Source organism: Tachyglossus aculeatus, chromosome 27 (genome assembly GCF_015852505.1).
Source record: "Tachyglossus aculeatus isolate mTacAcu1 chromosome 27, mTacAcu1.pri, whole genome shotgun sequence".
Classification (NCBI taxonomy): domain Eukaryota; kingdom Metazoa; phylum Chordata; class Mammalia; order Monotremata; family Tachyglossidae; genus Tachyglossus; species Tachyglossus aculeatus.
The window spans coordinates 1,849,126-1,872,844 of record NC_052092.1 but is presented as its reverse complement, the minus strand read 5'-3'; the positions used below and the strand labels follow the sequence as shown (position 1 = coordinate 1,872,844).

Sequence of the window (23,719 nt, the reverse complement as noted above, 5' to 3'; positions counted from 1 at the left end):
GTTGAAATCGGATTCCTCCCCCCGCAACCCCACCCCATCGTTCCTTAATCAGCTTAGGATCGTAGTCCCCGGACGCCACGTCGGAGAACTCCACGGACGGTAAATCTGGGAATTGGGCTGAAGGCAGTCAGCGGTTTCTTCTGGATGTTGCATTTCGGCCGGGAAAGCGGGAACGGGCACAGCTGTCCTTACTGGCGTCTCTCCCATCATCATCAATCGTATTTATTGAGTGCTTACTGTGTGCAGAGCACTGTACTAAGCGCTTGGGAAGTACAAGTTGGCAACATATAGAGACAGTCCCTACCCAACAGTGGGCTCACAGTCTAAAAGACCCACCCCACCCCAACGCACGCTCCAGGAAATGGAGGGGGGTCAGAGGAGTTCTGAAAAATGCCGCTTTCTCTCCCAACCGGCTAGTGGAAGCGGCGTGGCATAGTGGATGGAGCCCGGGCCTGAGAGTCGAGGTCGTGTGTTCGAATCCTGCCTCTCCTGCTTGTCTGCGGTGTGGCCTTGGGCAAGTCACTTCGCTTCTCTGGGCCTCAGGTCCCTCATTTGGAAAAAGGGGATTAAGAATGTGTGACAGGGACTGCGTCCAACCCCTGCTTGGCATGTAGTAAGCGCTTAACAAATACTATCATTATTATTAATAATAAACTCCTTGGAAACTCCCCCTAATGTATGCGGGAGAAATTCATTCATTCATTCATTCATTCAATCGTATTTACTGAGCGCTTACTGAGTGCAGAGCACTGTACTAAGCGCTTGGGAAGTCCAAGTTGGCAACATATAGGGACGGCCCCTACCCAACAGTGGCTCACAGTCTAGAAGGGGGAGACAGAGACAGAGAACAAAACATATTAACAGAATAAAATTAATAGAATAAATATGTACAAGTAAAATAAATAGAGTAGTAAATACGTACAAACATATATACACATATATACAGGTGCTGTATATATATATATATATTATTGCCCAGGACAGCTAAACATTCGCACCGTAGTAACCATAATGCCGATTGTTACTCTCTGCAGCGCTGAGGAAAATAAAAGATCATTAGAGAAGCAGTGTGGCTCAGTGGAAAAAGCACGGGCTCTGGAGTCAGAGGTCATGGGTTCAAATTCCGGCTCTGCCACTTGTCAGCCGTGTGACTTTGGGCAAGTCACTTCACTTCTCTGGGCCTCAGTTACCTCATCTGTAAAATGGAAATTAAGACTGCGAGCCCCCCGAGGGACAACCTGATCACCTTGTAACCTCCCCAGCGCTTAGAACAGTGCTTTGCACCTAGTAAGCACTTAATAAATGCCATCATTATTATTATTATTATTCTCTGTGCCTCAGTTCTTTCATCTGTAAAATGGGGATTAAGACTGTGAGCCCCCCGAGGGACAACCTGATCACCTTGTAACCTCCCCCAGCGCTTAGAACAGTGCTTTGCACATAGTAAGTGCTTAATAAATGCCATCATTATTATTTGGGCATCGGAGGCCACACCGGTCACTGCGGCCCAAACTCAGGCCTGGGCCGGTGGGGGAGGAAAGTGAGCCATATTTGCCATCCCGAGACCAGGTAAGTTGGCGTCTCCGATAAAGCGGCTCGGAAAGTCATCCGCTCTCCCCCCCGCTGACCCCGCCGCCAGAAACGAGCCCCTTTGTCCCTCTCCCAGACCCCCCTCCGCCTCCACGGGATCATTAGGACGGACAATCGTCGCTGTCCCCGCTGGGTCTGGGGAGCGGTGGACCATAAAGGAATCTTTAGTGGCATGAAAAGTCCCCAGAGACGCGGGGTGGTGGTTGAATAGCGACAGTTACCTCTCTGAATGGATGAAATTTAAAAAAAAAACACAAAATCCAACCCCTTCTGTGTTGGGATGGGGGAAGGGGCGAGGCGATAACCGGGAACAATGTGCGTTTTGTGTCTCCGCAGTTCAAGGAAGAAGCCAGGCAGGGGTTCGCCGCCCTGGAGGACCCGCTAGCCGGACTCCTGGACATCTTGGAGAAGGGCCAGAGCTGCAGGGGGAAAGGCCACTCACTGGACTATTACATTGCCCTGGAATTGCAGCATTGGATACAGGACCATCCCGGGATGGCACAGGTGAGGGCCCCCGGCCGGCTCTCCACAAGCAGCGTGGCCTAATGGCTAGAGCCCGGGCCCGGGAGTTGGAAAATCCTGGGTTCTGAGCCCGGCTCCGCCGCTTGTCCGCTGCATGACCTTGGACGAGTCCCGTCACTTCTCTGGGCCTCAGTCCCCTCACCTGGAAAATGGAGACTGAGACTGGGGGCCCCATATAGGACAGGGACGGCGTCCAACCTGATTCACTTGTATTCATCATCAATCGTATTTATTAAGCGCTTACTGTGTGCAGGGCACTGTACTAAGCGCTTGGGAAGTACAAGTTGGCAACAGATAGAGACAGTCCCTATATTCCCGCCCCCAGCGCTTAGTACAGTGCCTGGCACATTCACTCATTCATTCAATCGTACTTTTTGAGCACTTACTGTGTGTAAGCGCTTGGGAAGTCCAAGTTGGCAACATAAAGAGACGGTCCCTACCCAACAGCGGGCTCACAGTCTAGAAGAGGGAGACAGACAACAAAACAAAACATAAATAAAAACAAAAATAAAGCTAGATGCACATAGTAAGCGCTTAACAAATACCACAGTTGTTATTATTATTATTATCGGGAGTCAGAGGAACTGGGCTCTAGTCCCGGCTCTGCCACTTGTCTGCTGTGGGAACTCGGGCAAGTCGCTTCAATCAATCAATCAATCAATCAATCATATTTATTGAGCGCTTACTGTGTGCAGAGCACTGTACTAAGCGCTTGGGAAGTACAAGTTGGCAACATATAGAGACAGTCCCTACCCAACAGTGGGCTTCTCTGGGCCTCGGTTCCCTCGTCTGTAGAATGGGGATTCAATCCTACTCCCTCCTACTTGGAATTAGAGCCCCACGTGGGCCAGAGACGATGTCTCTGGCAGCAGAAGAGAAGCAGCGTGGCTCAGTGGAAAGAGCCTGGGTTTTGGAATCCGAGGTCATGGGTTCAAATCCCGGCTTCACCAACTGTCAGCTGTGTGACTTTGGGCAAGTCACTTAACTTCTCTGGGCCTCAGTTCCCTCATCTGGAAAACGGGGGTTAAGACTTTGAGCCCCCCATGGAACAACCTGATCATCTTGTAACCTCCCCAGAGCTTAGAACAGTGCTTTGCACATAGTGAGCACTTAATAAATGCCATTATTATTATTACTGTTATTATGTCAACCCTTGTCCCTTTCCCAACTCTGAGCACAGTGCTTGGCACATGGCAAGCGCTTAACAAATTCCACAGTTGTCGTTACTCATTCCACTGCCCCATTGGTCAGCCTTGCCTGTCTGTCTCCAGGCCTCACCAAGCCTGATGGGTCCCACCAGTCAGTCAGTCGTATTTATTGAGCGCTTACTCTGGGCAGGGCGCTGTACTAAGCGCTGGGGAGAGGACAGTATAACAGTGCAACAGACACATTCCCTGCCCACAACGGACTCCCAGCCTAGAGAGGGAGGCTGACGGTAATAGAAATAAATACGCTAACAGAGATGAACGTAAGTGCCGTGGGGTTGGGAGTGGGGCTGAATAAAGGGAGCGAGACAGGGTGACGCGGAAGGGAAGAAAAGGATAAGAGGGCCAAAGTAGGTACTCCCCTGGAGGCATGGGATACCCTTTTGGAGTTGGGTTAATTTCTCAGAGGCCTCAGGGAAACCCTTTAAATGCAGTGGAGGGAAGGCAGCTTCACTTTCCTCATACTCCAAGATGGTGATTTGTCATCTCATTCATTCATTTGGTAGTATTTTTGAGCCCTTACTTCATTCATTCAGTCAATCAGTCAATCAGTTGTATTTATTGAGCACTTACTGTGTGCAGAGCACTGTATTAAGCGCTTGGGAAGTCCAAGTTGGCAACATATAGAGACAGTCCCTACCCAACAGTGGGCTTACAGTCTAAAAGGGGGAGACAGAGAACAAAACCAAACATACAAAATAAAATAACTAGAATAGATATGTACAAGTAAAATAAATAAATAAATAGAGTAATAAATGTGTACAAACATATATACATATATACAGGTGCTGTGGGGAAGGGAAGGAGGTAAGATGGGGAGGATGGAGGGGGGATGAGGGGGAGAGGAAGGAAGGGGCTCAGTCTGGGAAGGCCTCCTGGAGGAGGTGAGCTCTCAGTAGGGCCTTCATTCATTCAATCAGTCAATCGTATTTATTGAGTGCTTACTGTGTGCAGAGCACTGTACTAAGTGCTTGGAAAGCACAGTTAAGTAGTAAAGAGAGCCAATCCCCTCCCACAACGGGTTCACAGTCTAGAGGCCTGGCTAGAACAGAGGGGTCAGGTGATTTCCTCAGATTTAAGCTAAAAAGTGTCCATCTGGGCACTTTTGCTAAGAAGTGCCATCCAGTCAATCAATCAATCATATTTATTGAGCACTTACCGTGTGCAGAGCACTGTACTTAGCGCTTGGGAAGTCCAAGTTGGCAACATATAGAGACGGTCCCTACCCAACGGTGGGCTCACAGTCTAGAAATCGCTCAGGTCGCTCAGTCTAGAAGGCTCAAGTCAATCAATCAATCAATCAATCAATCGTATTTATTGAGCGCTTACTGTGTGCAGAACACTGTACTAAGCGCTTGGGAAGTACAAGTTGGCAACATATAGAGACAGTCCCTACCCAACAGTGGGCTCACAGTCTGAAAGGGGGAGACGGAGAACAAAACCAAACATACTAACAAAATAAAATAAATAGACTGTGAGCCCACTGTTGGGTAGGGACTGTCTCTATATGTTGCCAACTTGTACTTCCCAAGCGCTTAGTACAGTGTTCTGCACACAGTAAGCGCTCAATAAATACTATTGATGATGAAATAGAATAGATATGTACAAGTAAAATAAATAGAGTAATAAATATGTACAAACATATATACATATATACAGGTGCTGTGGGGAAGGGAAGGAGGTAAGATGGGGGGGGATGGAGAGGGGGACGAGGGGGAGAGGAAGGAAGGGGCTATGTCGATGTCAGCTTAGTCAGCTGATTAATTAATTAATGGCTTTTCAGGGGGGTCCTTTCGTCTCCCCCATCCCGTATCCCCACCCCTTCAGCCCCTCTGGGCCACTTCTGAGAGTCTCGACATCACCTTGGTCACCCGGTTAATTAACCCAGTCAGACATGGGGCCCATGTCCTTGCTTTCCCCTTCCTCTCAGTCAGTCGATCACTGGTATTTATTGAGCGCTTACTGTGTGCCAGGCACTGGACTAAACGCTTGGAAGAATCCGATCCTGTACAACAGAGTTGGTAGACACATTTCCTGCCCACGGAGAGCTTCTGGCCTAGAATTCATTCATTCAATCATATTTATTGAGCGCTTACTGTGTGGACTAAGCGCTTGGGAAGGACAAGTTGGCAACATGTAGAGACGGTCCCTACCCAACAGCGGGATCCCAGTCTAGAAGGGGGAGACAGACAACAAAACAAAACATATTAACAAAATGAAGTAAATAGAATAAATATGTACAAATAAAATAAATAGAGTAATAAATACGTACAAACATATATACAGGGGCTGTGGGGAGGGGAAGGAGGTAAGGCGGGGGAATGGGGAGGGGGAGAGGAATGGGAGCTTATTTACTGAGCGGTATTTACTGAGCACTTACCGAGTGCAGAGTGCTGCACTAAGTGCCTAGCAGAGTCCAGTACAGCAGAGTGGGTAGACACGTTCCCTGCCCGCAGGGAGCTTACAGTCTAGAAGGGGAACTTATCAATCCATCGATGTTATTTGTTGAGCGCTTACTGTGCACAGAGCACCAGGAGCCTTGAACTAAGCGCTCAGCACGGGGCCACTTCTGGGAATCTCGATGTCAGCTTGGTCAGCTGATTAATTAATGGCTGATTAATTAATGGCTTCTCAGGGGCGTCCTTTCCTCTCCCCCACCCCTTCAGCCCCTCTGGGCTCTATATGTTGTCAGCTTGTACTTCCCAAGCGCTTAATACAGTGCTCTGCACACAGTAAGCGCTCAATAAATACGATTGATTGATTGATTGATTGATTGGGCCACTTCTGAGGATCTCGACATCACCTTGGTCACCCGGTTAATTAACGGCATCTCAGGAGTTCCTCCCCCCCATCCCTCCCTCACAGCCCACCGGGCCAGTTCTAGGGCCCTCGATGTTCTAATAACAACAACAACAATAATAATAATAATAATAATAATGATGTGAGGCAGGTGGATCACAAGTGCTTGGGAACCATTTTGGGTTTTTCGCTACAGCCTTCTGACGGTGGTTCTGGTTCATTTGTTCATTCAATTCATTCAATTGTATTTATTGAGCGCTTACCGTGTGCAGAGCACTGTACTGAGCACTTGGGAAGTCCAAGTTGGCAACATATAGAGGCGGTCCCTACCCAACAGCGGGCTCCCAGTCTAGAAGGGGGAGACGGACAACAAAATCTGGTTCTACCCCCACAGTCGGGCTTGAGGCTGAAGAAGTTGCAGGCCCGGGTATTCGGCATCCTGGCGGACAGCCAGAGCGATCTCTTCGACCCGCTGATCCGAATCTACCGGCTCCACGAAGCCGACCGCAACTATCTGCTCGGACACGTCAGTCACCTTTACCACAACGGCAAATACAAAGAGGTGGGTGCGATTCTTCGACTCTGCCCACTCGCAGTTGCAGGTTTCAGCGATTGACTTCTTTATGGTGGAGAATATACGCGCACGTCTGCGTGTATAGATTCATAAAGTTATAATTTTACCACTTATTTCTTCGCACAAATGTCTGTCTCTCCCTCTAGACTGGGAGCTCGCTGTGGGCAGGAATGTATCTCTGTTTGTCATTATATTGTACTCTCCCAAGCACATAATACAGTGCTTTGCACGCAGTAAGCGCTCAACCAATATGATTGAATGAACGAATGAAATGAATAAATAGTAATAATTATTATTAGTATGGTACTTGTTAATAATAATGGCATTTATTATGCGTTTACTATGTGCAAAGCACTGTTCTAAGCGCAGGGGAGGTTACATGGTGATCAGGTTGTCCCCTGGGGACTCACAGTCAATCCCCATTTTACAGATGAGGGAACTGAGGCGCAGAGAAGTGAAGTAACTTGCCCAAAGTCGCAAAGCTGGCAATTGGCGGAGCCGGGATTTGAACCCATGACCCCTGACTCCAAAGCCCGTGCTCTTTCATTCATTCATTCAATCGTATTTATTGAGCGCTTACTGTGTGCAGAGCACTGTACTAAGTGCTTGGGAAGTACAAGTTGGCAACATATATGCTCTTTCCACTGAGCCATGCTGCTTCTCTCTATTGGAGCCCGGTCAGAGATTTCTGAGCTCTGGGAAAATTGTAGAGACGGCTCCTCACCTAGCCCAACTCGGGACACTCTGCAGTGTTTTTCAACATCTCCCAAGCTCTAGGTCAATCAATCAATCAATCAATCGTATTTATTGAGCGCTTACTGTGTGCAGAGCACTGTACTAAGCGCTTGGGAAGTACAAGTTGGCAACATATAGAGACAGTCCCTACCCAACAGTGGGCTCACAGTCTAAAAGGTCTAAAAAAGTCTAAAAGGTCGCAGTGTTAAAGCCAAGCCAGTGCTGGGGGAAATCCCCCCCCAGCACTTAGAACAGTGCTTTGCACATAGTAAGCGCTTAACAAATGCCAATTATTATTATTATTATTACTAATAATAATTGTGGTATTTGTTAAGCGCTTCCTATGTGCCAAGCACTGTTCTAAGTGCTGGGGTAGTTACAAGGTCATCAGGTAAGACATAGTCTCTGTCCCTCATTCATTCATTCATTCAGTCTTATTTATTGAGTGCTTCCTGTGTGCAGAGCACTGTGCTAAGCGCTTGGGAGAGGCCGTGGCTCAGTGTAAAGAGCACAGGCTTTGGAATCAGAGGTCATGGGTTCAAATCCCGGCTCCACCACTCGTCAGCTGTGTGACTTTGGGCAAGTCTCTTAGCTTTTCTGGGCCTCAGTTACCTCCCCTGTAAAATGGGGATTAGGACTGTGAGCCCCCCATGGGACAACCTGATCACCTTGGAACCTCCCCAGCGCTTAGAACAGTGCTTTGCACACAGTAAGCGCTTAATAAAAGCCATTCAAAAAATAGTAAGCAGACACATTCCCTGCGGGGCTCACAGTCTTCATCCCCATTTTCCAGACGAGGTAACTGAGGCCCAGGGAAGTGAAGTGAACCGCCCGAGGTCACTCAGCAGAGCCGGGATTAGAACCTACGTCCTCTGACTCAGGAAAAGTCAGGGAAAAGCGAGGCCCTCAGACTTCCAGTGAGCCGAAGGGCATCCAGGGGATCTTTCGGGCCACCGGGAAGGGGTCCCGGCCCAGCCGTCTCGACCACTTGATGGCACAGTCGATCCACCGACGGCCGAGTCGAGCTGGACCGTAAATCAAAACCGGAGGGCCCGGGGCTGGTCAGTGGCTTAGCGAGAGGTCACCCCTCTCCATCCAAACCATCGCAGCTGCTCCAGGAGAGGAGAGCGAAGCGTTAAGTTTTTGTTTTTCCCAGGCAGGTTTCGCCTGGCACACGGGGTAGAGTGTTGATTTGCCGCCAATCACGTCGGAGCCTGTAATAATAATAATAATGATATGATAACGGTGTTGGTTAGGCGCTTGCTATGTGGCAAGCACTGTTGTAAGCGCTGGGGTAGGTGACCGCTAATCAGGCCAGACACAGTCCCTGTCCCACGTGGGGCTCCCCGTTATCCAGATGAGGGAACCGAGGCCCAGAGACGCGGAGCGACCTGCCCGAGGTCACCCAGCAGACAAGAGACAGAGCCGGGATTGGAACATTAAATACGATTGAGTGAACGAACACAGGCCCTTCAGGCTCCCGGTGCTCGGCCTCTCCCGGCACGTCTTCTCCCGCGAGAGACGCTCCGGCCGGCTCTGCCCGTCGGCGGAGGGGGCCCGCGCCGAAATCCTCCGGCGGAGTCCGAGGGAAACCCCCCACCGGCTCTCCCCTCCCCGGCTCGTCTGGAACTCGGAGTCGGGGTCGGCGGATGACTTGAGGAACACCAAGATGGCTCCCGGTCCTTGGGGAACAATGGCAGAATTCAGCCGAGTAGCGGCTAATATAGTGCGAGGCTAATTCTCCGAAGAGACTCTGAATAGGCCAGGCTGTGCTTGAGAAGAATAAAGGGTAAGCAGAAGGCAGGCTACTGTTTCATGGTCATCTTATGTTACACTTCAGCCTTTCAAAGAGTGTCTGGGGCCGGTTGAATGAACCTCCCTCACACTCCCAATGCAGGCAGGGAAAGACAAAGGGGACTTTTATCACTTCTAGACCCCTTTGGGAAAGAAAAGCCATTGTCCCGGGAGCAGGGGGCCGTCTGGCGGGGCCGGGCATGCTTCAGTGCCCCGCGATATCGCCCGAGTCTCAGCAGAAATCACATTCAGGACCCTGTCAGCTTTGATTAGCGGAGTCTCATGACTTAATGGACTGCGATATTTCACATCACTCCGCCTCGCTTCGGGATGAAGGCCCTCTATTGTCCCCCGAGTTATTTTATTGACATTTTTTTTTACACAGCTTATCAAGGTGAAAAGAGAGCTCCGCTTTAAAAGGGGGGGAAAGAAAATCACATTCCTTCGCTCCCGGCCCGGGCGGTAAATGCTCGGAAGGTCAGCTCCAGTGAAGCCTGTTTTCCCAAGGCTAATCCCGGCTCCGGTCTTGTTTAAGAGATTGACTGGCTCAGGGCCCAACAGGTGGCCGCAAAGCTGCTCCAGCGCTCAGTACAGTGCCCGGCACATAGTACGCGCTTAACAGGTACCATTAATAATAATAATAATAATAATGGTATCCGTTAAGCGCGTACTATGTGTCAAGCACTGTTCTAAGCGCTGGGGAAGATAGAAGGTAATCAGGTTGTCCCACGTGGGGCTCACAGCCTTCATCCCCATTTTACAGATGAGATCACCGAGGCAGAGGAAGGTGAAGCGACTTGCCCAAAGTCACGCAGCTGACAAGCGGTGGAGCGGGGATGAGAACCCACCACCTCTGACTCCCAACCCCGGGCTCTTTCTACTAAGCCACGCTGCTTCATTGAGTGAATGAAAGAATGAGTCAAAATTAGAATTTAGGAGCCCCTAAGAACACACCTCTTACCTAGACCGTAAACCCCCTGCAGGGAGGCCTAGTGGATTGAACCCAGCCCTGGGAGATTTAATTTTTTTTTTTTTAAGGATTCCTTTGTACTTAATATGAAGTGACTGTGAGCCCACTGTTGGGTAGGGACTGTCTCTATATGTTGCCAACTTGTACTTCCCAAGTGCTTAGTACAGTGCTCTGCACACAGTAAGCGCTCAATAAATACAATTGAATGAATGGGAGCAGGAAAGACCTGGGATCTCATCCCGCCTCCACCACTTAAGGGTGACCTTGCGTGAGTCACTTGACTTCTCTGGGCCTCGGTTCCTTCCTCTGTCAAATGGAGACGACATCTGCGGGCCCCATGTGCGACAGGGACCGCGTCCAACCCCAGCGCTCGGTACAGTGCCTGGTGTAGAGTAAGTGCTTAACAAATACCGTTTAAAAAAAAAACAAGAAAAACCCTGAAAAGTCAGCGGTAGTTATCCACTAGGCCATGCTGTTCCCCACGTAAGACACCCTGCGTTAGCACCTCGGAGAAATCCCGCGAAATCCCGAGCGCCTCTTGGCCCCCGGGACCGCAGCCAGGGGTTTTCACTTTCCTGCCTCCCCGGGTCATCCGTCGGATCCGAGATAAGCCCAGCGAAGAGGGGACTGTCACCAAAAGGCAGCCAAACCGAGGCGAGGCTGAAGTTCTAAAACGGTTCCTCGATCCTTCCTTTCTCCCGGCCACTTCCCGCCTCATCCCGCTCGCCCGACAGGGCCGAGGCTGGGGACCGTACGGCGCGGACGAAACGTTTCCCATGCTGCTATTTCGATCGGCTCTGGAAATAGATGGGGGGACCGGGGCAGGGGGTCTTCTGCCTCATGCCTGCTATTTTTTTATGTAATGGGAGCCGCCTGAATGTGACTTATTAATAGAAGCGGAAAAGTCAGCAGTACGTGCTGGGAGTCATAGGCTGGTTGAGCCGTTGTCTCCCGGGGACGACATGGGGTGGGAGCCCGTCGGGAGATCCGATGCAGCCTCTGCCTATAGGCTCCTGGGAAGGTCAGCGCCGAAAATTCCAGTTTTCCACATTCCACTTTTTCACACAGGACAAGAGGAGAAACAGCGAGGCCCGGGCTTGGGAGTCAAAAGATCTGGGTTTTCATCCCGGCTCCACCGCTTCTGACCTCCGGCAGAGTCCCTTCACTTCCCTGGGCCTCAGTGACCTCATCTGTATAATGGGGATGAAGACGGGGAGCCCCACGCGAGATGGGGACTGTGTTCAAATTGATTAAGTTGTGTTTACCGCAGCGCTTAGCACAGTGCCTGGCACATAGCAAGCACTTAACAAATACCAAGATTATGATTATTATTGTTAATCAGGTTGGACACAGCCCATGTCCCACATGGGGCTCACAGGCTTAATCCCCATTTTACCAGTGAGGTCACTGAGGTTCATTCATTCAGTCATACTTATTGAGCGCTTACTGTGTGCAGAGCACTGTACTAAGCTCTCAGAAAGTACAATGCAGCAATAAGCCGTGACAGTCCCTACCCTACAACGGGCTCACAGTCTGGAAGTGGGGGAGACAGACAACAGAACAAAACAAGTAGACGGGCATCGAGAGCATCAATATAAATAAATAGAATTATAGATCTATACACATCATTAGTAAAATAAATATAATAATAAATATGTCGGAATGTGCAATTTAAGGGCATGTTCTAGGTGGGGCTACTTGAGTCAGGCTTCTTTGATTGGTCGTGGTCTCATCCAACGGCGTTCCGCTCGGCAGCCTGAAAGAGGATATCTTGTTTTGTTTTAGAAAAAGTAAATGATAAGTGGGGCTGAAATGTTGAAGATAAGACAATAAAGGTAAATATGCAGTTTTATTGCCGGGTTTTCACCCGAGGAATGCTAAGCGTTCCCCAAACTCATTCGTCTTCGTGGCCTAGTGGAAAGAGCACGGGCCTGGGACATGGGGGAATCTGGGCCACTTGTGCGCTGTATGATCATGGGCAAGTCACTTCGTGTTTCTGTGCCTCAGTTTCCGCATCTTTAAAATGGAGACTCAGTGCCTGATCAATGGAGTCTAGAGACAAGTTGACCGTCCAGGGACAAGGTTACAGTCTATAGATGAGCTTGGAGGCTACTTGTACTTCCCAAGCGCTTAGTACAGTGCTCTGCACACAGTAAGCGCTCAGTAAATACGATTGATGATGATGATGATAGAAATGAGTTTACAGTCTAGAAATGAGTTTAAACTATAGAGATATGCTTACAACCTGGAGACGAATTTACAATCTAGAGAAGAATTTGCAATCTAGAGACAATTTTACCATCTAGAGACGAGATTACAGTCTGGAGACGAGCTTAGAGCCTGGAGAAACGTTTGCAGCCCAGGGACAAGTTTACACCTGGAGACAAGTCTACAGTCTAGAGACTAACGTAGAGTCTAGTGACAAATTTAGAGTCTAGAGACGAATATTCGGTGTGGAGATGAGCTTGCAGTCTAGAGACAAATTTGCAGTCTAGAGACGAGTTTACAGTTTAGAAACGAATTTGCAGTCTACAGACGAGCGTTAGTCTAAAGACAGACTTACAGACTAGTCCCCATGCAGGGCAACAAGGAGTGTGTTAATAATAATAATAATAATAATGTTGGTATTTGTTAAGCGCTTACTATGTGCCAAGCTCTAAGTGCTGGGGGGATGCAAGGTAGTCTAGGTTGCCCCATGTGGGGCTCACAGTCTTAATCCCCATTTTACAGATGAAGGAATTGAAGCACAGAGAAGTGAAGTGACTTGCCCACAGTCACGCATTAGAATTAGAACCCACGACCTCTGACTCCCAAGCCCGGGCTCTTTCCACTGAGCCACACTGCCTCTCAACCTTCCCAACTCTCTGTTGGGAAAGTACCGCTGAAATCCCAAATCTGATTTTGGATGTTCCCATAAGCTTCCTTAAAATAGTATCGTGAAGATCATCGGGAATATTTTATCCCCGTTTCCACCTTTACTCATTTCTCATGCCCCACTCGTTTTTGTCTTTTGCAGGCAATTGTGCTGAGCACCAAGCTCAAATTACAGCCAGATTTAGATATTGAGAAGGTGAGTGGTTTTCTCTTATTCCCTCTCTCATTGTTAGCATCACGGTGGTTGTATTTGTGGAGCGCTTTCTGGGTGTCAAACGCCATACTAAGCGCTGAGGTAGAGAAAAGATCATCAAAGAAGCAGCCTGGCTTGGTGGATAGAGTCAGGTTGGACACAGTCCCTGCCCCACATAGAGCGCACAGTCTTAATCCCCATTTTACAGATGAGGTAACTGCGGCACAGAAGAGCGAAGGCACTTGTCCAAGATCACCCTGCTGACAGGTGGCAGAACGGGGATTAGAACCCAGGTCTTCGGACTCCCAGGGCCGGCTTATAGGCCATACTGCCTCTCCCCACAGACATTTCAATATTAGTTGGGCCACCTAAGTAGACGCTTAAAAACTGTAAATGTCAGTTGAGACTTCAGCAAGCCTGATGGAATTGTTTCATAGGTCAGTGTAAGGATGAAACTCTGCATTCATTCAATCGTATTTATTGAGCGCTTACTGTGTGCAGAGCACTGTACTAAGCGCTTGGGAAGTTCAAGTTGGCAACGTATAGAGACGGTCCCTACCCAAAAATAATGATGACATTTATTAAGCGCTTACTACATGTAAAGCACTGTTCTAAGCGCTGGGAGGTGACAAAGGTGATCAGGTTGTCCCACGGGGGACTCACAGTCTTAATCCCCATTTTACAGATGAGGGAACTGAGGCCCAGAGAAATTAAGTGACTTGCCCAAAGTCACACAGCTGACAATTGTCAGAGCCGGGATTTGAACCCATGGATCTCTGACTCCAAAGCCCGGGCTCTTTCCACTGAGCCACGCTGCCTCTCTCTGCAGTTACTTCAACCCTTAGAGCTGCAAATAATTATGCAACTTAAACCTTGTTTGGTGCAAAAGTAAAACTCCTTTTCCGAGTGGGCGATAACGATTGGTATTTTGGAGTGAACTAGGTGCGAAGGAGAAGTTATTGATGCCTCGACTGCTTCAATAATAATTATTAATAAATATAATGGCATTTGTTAAGCGCTTACTATGTGCCAGGCCCTGTACTAAGCATTTGGGTGGAGAAAAGCAAAGAATAATAATAATAATGACGATGGCATTTATTAAGTGCTTACTATGTGCAAAGCACGGTTCTAAGCACTGGGGAGGTTACAAGGTGATCAAGTTGTCCCACGGGGGGCTCACAGTCTTCATCCCCATTTTACAGATGAGGGAACTGAGGCCCAGAGAAGATAAGTGACTTGCCCAAAGTCACACAGCTGACAAGTGGCTCAGCTGGGATTTGAACCCATGACCTCTAACTCCAAAGCCCGGGCTCTTTCCACTGAGCCAAATCGAGTTGGACAAAGCCCCTGTCCCACGTGGGGCTCACAGTCTCAATCCGCGTTTTACGGATGAGGGAACTGAGGCCCAGAGAAGTGAAGTGACTTGCCCATGGTCACACAGCAGGGAAGTGGTGGAGCTGGGATTAGAACCCATGACCTCTGACCCCCAGGTCCGTGCTCTAATCCACCATGCCGCGCTGCTTCTTTATGTGTCATGTAATTGACATTTCCACAAAAATACAGAAATCCCGATTAGTCGCCGTTTCTGTGTTTAATAATAATAGCTGTGGTATTTTTTAAGCGCTTACTATATGCCAAGCTCCGTTTCCCCATGGATTTATGTAGCCGCACAGTTTCTCCGCTCAGTTATCTTAATGCCTGTTGACCGGCAGTTGGCCAACGAACGATGTTTATGACTTGCAAAATTTTTGACTGGAGAATTTTCCCTATTCATCCCCAGGGGAATCACTCAGGAATTACAGTATGTCATGTAAAAAAAACCTTCTGCCTTCATTATATAATTTGAGTTAGCAGAAGACACAGACTTATTTCCTGCTTTGGGATTTGTCTTCTCCCTCAGTAAGAGGAGAGCCTCCGAAAGCCCCTGCTTGAGGGGATTTTATTTAGAGGAAATGTACAATAATAATAATTGTGTGGGTTTTTTTCTGGTGTTTCTCAAGCCAGGCACCGTACTAAGGCCCGGGGTAGATACAAGCAACGTGGCTCAGTGGCTTTGGAGTCAAAGGTAATGAGTTCAAATCCCAGCTCCGCCAATTGTCAGCTGTGTGACTCTGGGCAAGTCACTTAACTTCTTTGGGCCTCAGTTCCGTCATCTGTAAAATGGGGATGAAGACTGTGAGCCCCCAACTTGATCACCTTGTTACCTCCCCAGCGCTTAGAACAGTGCTTTGCACATAGTAAGCACTTAATAAATGCCATCTTTATTATTATACAAGTTAATCTTGGGCACTGTCCCAGTCCCAAATAAGCTCATAGTAAGCCCTTAATAAATGCCATCATTATTATTATTATTATACAAGTTAATCTTGGGCACTGTCCCGGTCCCAAATAAGCTTCGCGGTCTTAATCCCTATTTTAAAGACAAGGTAACTGAGGCACAGAGCAGTACCCACTTAAGTCACTTAACTTCTCTGGGCCTCAGTTCCCTCATCTGTAAAATGGGGATGAAGACTGTGAGCCCCCAACTCGATCACCTTGTTACCTCCCCAGTGCTTAGAACAGTGCTTTGCACATAGTAAGCGCTTAATAAATGCCATCTTTATTATTATTATTATACAAGTTAATCTTGGGCACTGTCCCAGTCCCAAATAAGCTCATAGTAAGCCCTTAATAAATGCCATCATTATTATTATTATTATACAAGTTAATCTTGGGCACTGTCCCGGTCCCAAATAAGCTTCGCGGTCTTAATCCCTATTTTAAAGACAAGGTAACTGAGGCACAGAGCAGTACCCACTTAAGTCACTTAACTTCTCTGGGCCTCAGTTACCTCATCTGTAAAATGGGGATGAAGACTGTGAGCCCCCCGTGGGACAACCTGATCATCTTGTAACCTCTCCAGCGCTTAGAACAGTGCTTTGCACATAGTAAGCGCTTAATAAATGCTATTATTATTATTATTACCCAGTGTCACACAGCAGACAAGTGGAGGACTCGGGAGTCGAACCCAGGTCCTTTGACTCCCGGGCCCGTGCTCTTTCCACTAGGCCGTGCTTCTTAAGTGCTTACTATGGTCCAAGCGCTGTGCTAAGCGCTGGGGTCGACGCGAGATTATTACATTCCACATGGGGCTCACCGTCTAAGTAGGAGGGAAAGCAGGGCTTGACTCCCCATTTTGCAGATCAGATTCATTCATTCAGTTGTATTTATTGAGCGCTTACTGTGCGCAGAGCACTGGACTAAGAGGGAACGGAGACACAGAGGAATTAAGTGACCTGCTCAAGATCGCATAGCATTCATTCAATCGTATTTATTGAGCGCTTACTGTGTGCAGAGCACTGTACTAAGCGCTTGGGAAGTACAAGTTGGCAGCATATGGAGACGGTCCATACCCAACAACGGGCTCAGTCTAGAGGTAGCAGGTGCATATCTATAAATTGTGTGCCTATCTATAAATTATGTATTACCTACTATTCAGTTTTACTAATGTCTGACTCCCCCTCTAGCTCTTTGTGGGCAGGGAACGTGGCTGCTAATTCCGTTGTATTGTCCTCTCCCGAACGCTTAGTACAGTGCTCTGCACATAGTAAGCAAAGCAGCGTGGCTTAGTGGGAAAGCCCGGGCTTGGGAGTCAGAGGTTGTGGGTTCTAATCCAGGCTCCGCCACTTCAATCAATCAATCGATCAATCGTATTTATTGAACGCTTACTGTGTGCAGAGGACTGTACTAAGCGCTTGGGAAGTACAGGTACCCACTTGTCAGCTATCTGACTTTGGGCAAGTCACTTCACTTCTCTGGGCCTCAGTTCCCTCATCTGTCAAATGGGGGTGAAGACTGTGAGCCCCACATGGGACAACCTGATCAACTTGTATTTCCCCCAGCACTTAGAACGGTGTTTGGCATATAGTAAGTGCTTAACAAATACTGCTATTATTATTATTATTATAAAAAATGTCGTTGATGATGATGAGACCTGTGGGAAAGCCGGGATTAGAACCCAAGTGCTCTTTCAATCAATCAATCACTCGATTGATGTTATTTATTGAGCACTTACTATGTACAGAGCACTGTACTAAGCACTTTCCACTGGGCCCTACTGTGTCCCCAGTATTGCTGTGGTTTGAGGTTTGTCCTCTCCTGAGGTCCTCTTATCATTATGGTCTCTTGATAAATTGCTCTGTTTACTCGTCATTAAATGAAGATCCCTGTATAACAGGCTAGGGATTCAGTTTAGAGATCTTTCGAATCCTGGAGAAAGCAATGCAGCAAAATGCATTATTATCACTCAGTCAATCAACTGTATTTATCGAGCACTTACTATGTGCAACACGCTGAACTAAGCGCTCAGCTTCCCTGCCTATAAGGATTATTATCCAGGCAAATAATGGTGCTGATAAGGATGGTTGCCTTTTTTCCTCTGATCCTAGATGTGCAGCCCACTGATTCTGCAAGATAAGATGAACCTGGTTGAAGATTACGTGTCGGGAAATCCCGACCTGCAGGGCAAACTCGTACAGATTCTGGACTCCTGGTGTCACCCCAGCTTCAATACGAGCGTCATTATAAGGTAAGAAAGCCAAAGTGGAGGTTTCCTGCAAACATTCAGCCCTCGTCACTCACCAGAGTGAGGCCGTCTGAATAGGCTTCAGACAGCCTACGTTGATTTTTTTAGTTTTATTTTTGGTTGGCATTTGTTAAGTGCTTACTATGGGCAGGGCACTGTACTATGGGTTGGGGTAATAATAATAATAATGATGGCATTTAGGAGAAGCAGCGTGGCTCAGTGGAAAGAGCTCGGGCTTTGGAGTCAAAGGTCATGGATTCAAATCCCAGCTCCGCCAACTGTCAGCTATGTGACTTTGGGCAAGTCACTTCACTTCTCTGGGCCTCAGTTACCTCATCTGTAAAATGGGGATTAAAACTGTGAGCCCCATGGGACAACCTGATCACCTTGTAACCTCCCCAGTGCTTAGAACAGTACTTTGCACATAGTAAGCGCTTAACAAATACTATTATTATTATTATTATTATCATCATCATCATTATTATTTGTTAAGCGCTTACTATGTGCAAAGCACTGTTCTAAGCACTGGGGGGGAAACAAGGTGATCAGGTTGTCCCACGTGGGGCTCACAGTCTTCATCCCCATTTTACAGATGAGATAACTGAGGCTAAAGAGAAGTTATGTGACTTGCCCAAGGTCACCCAGCAGACATGTGGCGGAGCCGGGATTAGAACCCATGACCTCCGACTCCCAAGCCCAGGCTCTTTCCACTGAGCCACGCTGCTTCTCTAAGCTAATCAAGTTGGATATAGTTCCTGTCCCATATTCATTCATTTATTCACTCGTATTCGCTGAGCGCTTACTGTGTGCACAGCACTGTAATAATAATAATAATAATAATGGCATTTATTAAGCGCTTACTATGTGCAAAGCACTGTTCTAAGCGCTGGGGGATTACAAGGTCATGAGGTTGTCCCACGTGGGGCTCACAGTCTTCATCCCCATTTTACAGATGAGGGAACTGAGGCCCAGAGAAGTGAAGTGACTTGCCCAAAGTCACACAGCTGACAAGTGGTGGAGCCGGGATTTGAACCCATGACCTCTGACTCCAAAGCCCGTGCTCTTTTCCACTGAGCCACGCTGCTTCTCCTTTCACTGTACTAAGCGCTTGGGAAAGTACAAATCAACACTAAACAATGACATTCCCCAGACTGAGCCTCCTCCTTCCTCTCCCCCTCCTCCCCCTCTCCATCCCCTCGCCTTACCTCCTTCCCTTCCCCACAGCACCTGTATATATGTATATATGTTTGTACGGATTTAGTACTCATTTATTTATTTTACTTGTACGTATTTATTCTATTTATTTTATTCTGTTATTATGTTTTGTTTTGTTCTCCGTCTCCCCCTTCTAGACTGTGAGCCCACTGTTGGGTAGGGACCGTCTCTATATGTTGCCAACTTGGACTTCCCAAGCGCTTAGTACAGTGCTCTGCACACAGGAAGCGCTCAATAAATACGATTGCATGAATGAATGAATTCCCTGCCCACAACGAGCTTGCAGTCTAGAGCAGGGGACACAGACGTCAATACAAATAAATAAAATAACTTGAGTTGGACCGAGTCCCTGTCTCATGTGGGGCTCACAGCCTCAGTCCCCATTTTCCGGATGAGGGAACTGAGGTGCAGAGAAGTGAACAGACCTGCCTAAGGTCCAACAGCAGACCGGCGGCAGAGCTGGGATTAGAACCCGTGACCTTCTGACTCCCGAGTCTGTGCTCTATCCACTAGGCCATGCTGCTTCTCAGAGCTTCTCTGAGCTACTCCAGAGCTTGACATATAGTAGGTGCTTACCAAATGCCATACTACTACTACTACTACTACTACTACTACTACTACTACTACTACTACTACTACTGCTACTACTACTAATAATAATAATGGGGAGTCCTAGGAGGAGAGAATCCCGCTATTCTCTTGGGAAAGGAAGGAAGGGGAAGAGTATCCAATACTACTACTACTACTAATAATAATAATGGGGAGTCCTAGGAGGAGAGAATCCCGCTATTCTCTTGGAAAAGGAAGGAAGGGGAAGAGTATCCAATTGGAGACAGACATCATTACGAGAAGCAGCGTGGCAGAGTGGGGGTCCAAAGGCCCTGGGTTCTAATCCCAACTCTGCCACTTTTCTGCTGTGTGACCTTGGACAAGTCACTTCACTTCTCTGGGCCTCAGTTACCTCATCTGTAAAACGGGGATTAAGAGTGTGAGCCCCATGTGGGACAGGAACTGTGCCCAAGCTGATTAGCTCGTATCTACCCCGGCGCTTAGAACTGTGCTTGGCACATAGCAAGCGCTCAACAAGTAATCACTGGTGGAGGACAGGAGAGCAAGAGACATAAAATAACCCAGGGGACCCGTGAGAGGCTTTGAAGCAGAGGGTAGGGGTCGAAATAGAAATGATGAAGAAACTGGGGGGAGGAGGAAGAGGCAGTAGCGTCGCTGGCTGAATCAGGTTGTATTGATAATGTCGTTCGACTGCTTTCCTCTGTACAGAGAGTATCAAAGCCCTATGTCCTCAAGAGTGGATAAGCTGAACCAGAAAACGCTGAGTAAATTCATCTTCCGCCTCCTGGAACAGTACAGTCTGGACCCAGGTGAGTGACTTTCTTCTCAACGATGACCTTCTCCGCTTTCTACAGGGAAAAACGGAAGGAATTGCTTCTCTCTCTCCCCGGTCTAGCCCTCGCTGTCTCTCTTTGGCTCTCCCTCTCTCATTTTCTCTCTCCATTCCCAGCCATAATTCTGAGCTGGGCCTTCCCCCCGGGGCATCTGTCCGAATTGGCGTTACCTCCAGACCAAGCCCGTGAATTATGGGAACGGTCCCTCACCCCCGGTTGTTCACCGTGTGGTATGGAGGAAATCTCGCCCTCCAAAGGGTGTCAAGCAAGGAGGACGTTGAGGCCCAGTCTTGAGTTACAGCCCGGCCAGCCTCAGGGATGGGACCGCACGTTAGCTTCGGCTCAGTCGCCGAGTCATAATCCCAAATGTCCGCCTAAGGGACGAGGCCTTTGGCCAAACTCTGAGGTAAAAAGGGACGGGATTTACAGTAGCCCGAGGGCCACCTCGCTGGTCCGCACCCATGGCCCGCTGCAAAGGCCCCGAAAGACCAGACGGGAGATAGCAAGCTCCTCCCGTCTCCCTACTTCCCGTCTTCACGACTCCCCGGGGGATGGAGAGAATCCAACCAGCTCCAAGACAAAGTCCCCTTCCTCCATTTAGCTCTGTTTCTGCAGTTTCGGCCCCGTTTCCTGCCAGATCTGAACGGAGTTTACTTGAGGGCATTTGCAAATCCATGTCTGCAGTTCGGTACTGCTCCCTCTTTTCTTTTTCCCAAGGAAAGGAGTTATTTACACTCATGGGTGTACGTAAAGATCTTTAAATTGTACGGGGTAATGTACTGATTTTTATACGCCTGTCTCCCCTTCTAGACTGTAAGCTAGTTCTAGGCAGGAAATGGATGTGATTATTGTTCTATTATAAATTTAAACAAAATTAAATTATGGTATTTGTTAAGCGCTTACTGTGACCGAACTTCGTTTACTGTGAGGAATAGAAGGAAAGGGAGGGGCACGAGGGTGAACACACATCACAGGCTAGGGAGAAGTGGCGGAGGGTCTCGAAGCCAATTGCAAGGAGTTTTTTAGTCCACGTGGCAGATGGCTAGCCATCGGAGATCTGTGTCTTTTTCAGTGATCCTTTCTAAGGGAGGCACCTTTTGACACCTCTCTACATGTTTTGTTGTCTGTCTCCCCCTTCTAGACTGTGAGCCCACTGTTGGGTAGGGACCGTCTCTATATGTTGCCAACTTGGACTTCCCAAGAGCTTAGTACAGTACTCTGCACACAGTAAGCGCTCAATAAATGCGGTTGAATGAATGAATGAATGTGGCTCCCTTCATCAAGACTGTGAGCCCATTGTTGGGTAGGGATTGCCTCTATTTATTGCTGAATTGTACTTTCCAAGCACTCAGTACAGTGCTCTGCACATAGTACCTGTATATATGTTTGTACATATTTATTACTCTATTTATTTATTTTACTTGTACATATCTATTCTATTTATTTTATTTTGTTAATATGTTTGGTTTTGTTCTCTGTCTCCCCCTTTTAGACCGTGAGCCCACTGTTGGGTAGGGACTGTCTCTATATGTTGCCAACTTGTACTTCCCAAGCGCTTAATACAGTGCTGTGCACACAGTAAGTGCTCAATAAATACGATTGATTGATTGATTGATTGATAGTAAGCACTCAATAAATACGATTGAATGAATGAATGAATGTGGGACAGGAACTCATATCTACCCCAGTGCTTGGCACATAGTAAGCGCTTTACAGATACCACGATTGTTACTACTAAGATCCCGGGGGGCTGGCATCACCTCCCTCTCCACGGTCTACCCCACGGCCCAGTCACACGGCATCTGGTCGGCTCAAAGACGTCCAAATTCCCCACCCGGCAAGCTATAAATAAACCGAAGGGTCACGAGAGAGCCAACCCGAAAACCGCCAAGACGAGGAGGCCAGAAGACGCGGTCGGGGAGGGAGGGGGCCACAGTTCACTGACCTCGCTCGAGGAGAGAAGAGCAGAACCCAGGCCGGAGCCAGAATTTCCAGGAAAAATCCCCGGCGGGGCCGGAAGGGCACACCGCAAGAGCGATTGGGTCGGGCTTCGGGATTCTTCATTCATCCTTTTACACTTGCCGTGTTTCCTGAGAGGAGAGCTTGGCGCTTCCTGGCTCCTGAATAATTTCACGTAGACACCCCTAGCACCCTGCCCTGGTGACTGCGTTCTCGGCGTGAAAGCTCTTCTGAGTCTGATGGATGGTCAGACTGTAAGCTCGACGCGGGCAGGAGATGACCCTGTTTATTGTTCCATTGTACTTTCCCCAGCGCTTAGTACAGCACTCTGCACGCAGTAAGCGCTTCATAAATATGATTGAATGAATGAATGAATGTTGGATCTTTCACCTCTAAGGCTTTTTGCTCCTGTGATTTTTTTTTTTGTTTTTTTTTGGCATTTGTTAACAGCGCTTACTATGCGCTTCATTCATTCAATCGTATTTATTGAGCGCTTACTGCTCAGCAGCGTGGCTAAGTGGAAAGACCCTGGGCTTTGGAGTCAGAGGTCATGGGTTCAAATCCCAGCTCTGCCACTTGTCAGCTGTGTGACTTTGGGCAAGTCACTTAACTTCTCTGTGCCTCAGTTACCTCATCTGTAAAATGGGGATTAAGTCTGTGAGTCCCATGTGGGACAACTTGATTACCTTGTATCTACCCCAGCGCTTAGAACAGTGCTTTGCACATAGTAAGCGCTTAATAAATGCCATCGTTACTATTATTATTACTGTGTGCTGAGCACTGTACTAAGCGCTTGGGAAGTCCAAGTTGGCAACATATATAGACGGTCCCTACCCAACAACGGGCTCACAGTCTAGAAGGGAGAGTCGGACAACAAAACAAAACATGTGGACAGGCGCTTGTATCCCTGGCGTGGATACAAGCAGCGTGGCTCAGTGGAAAGAGCGCAGGCTTGGGAGTCAGAGGTCATGGGTTCGAATGCCGCCTCCCCCACGTGTCTGCTGTGTGACCTTGGGCGAGTCACTTCACTTCTCTGTGCCTCAGTTCCCTCATCTGTAAAATGGGGATTAAGACTGTGAGCCCCACATGGGACAACCTCATCTCCTTGTATTCCCCCCGGCGCTTAGAACAGTGCTTTGCACATAGTAAGTGCTTAACCAATACCAACATTATTATTATTATTATTATTACAAGCAAATCAGGTTGGACGCAGTCCCTGGCCGCCGGGGGCTTACAGTTTCAATCCCCATTTTACAGATAAGATAACTGAGGCCCTGAGAAGTGAAGTGACTTGCCCAAGATCGCCCGGCAGACAAGTGGCA

The 23,719-nt window shown here is 48.1% G+C and overlaps 1 protein-coding gene across 2 annotated transcripts in view; it reads left to right on the top strand.

Moving 5' to 3' along the window:
• EXD3 (exonuclease 3'-5' domain containing 3) overlaps nt 1–23,719 on the top strand; it is a 263,251-nt gene that overhangs the window by 59,303 nt on the left and 180,229 nt on the right. For both annotated transcript variants that reach the window (XM_038767867.1, XM_038767866.1), the window contains 5 exons: nt 1,927–2,094; nt 6,511–6,678; nt 13,206–13,259; nt 17,684–17,823; nt 20,314–20,414. In XM_038767867.1, the coding sequence (XP_038623795.1) occupies nt 1,927–2,094; nt 6,511–6,678; nt 13,206–13,259; nt 17,684–17,823; nt 20,314–20,414 (631 nt within the window). The remainder of the gene's footprint in view (nt 1–1,926; nt 2,095–6,510; nt 6,679–13,205; nt 13,260–17,683; nt 17,824–20,313; nt 20,415–23,719) is intronic.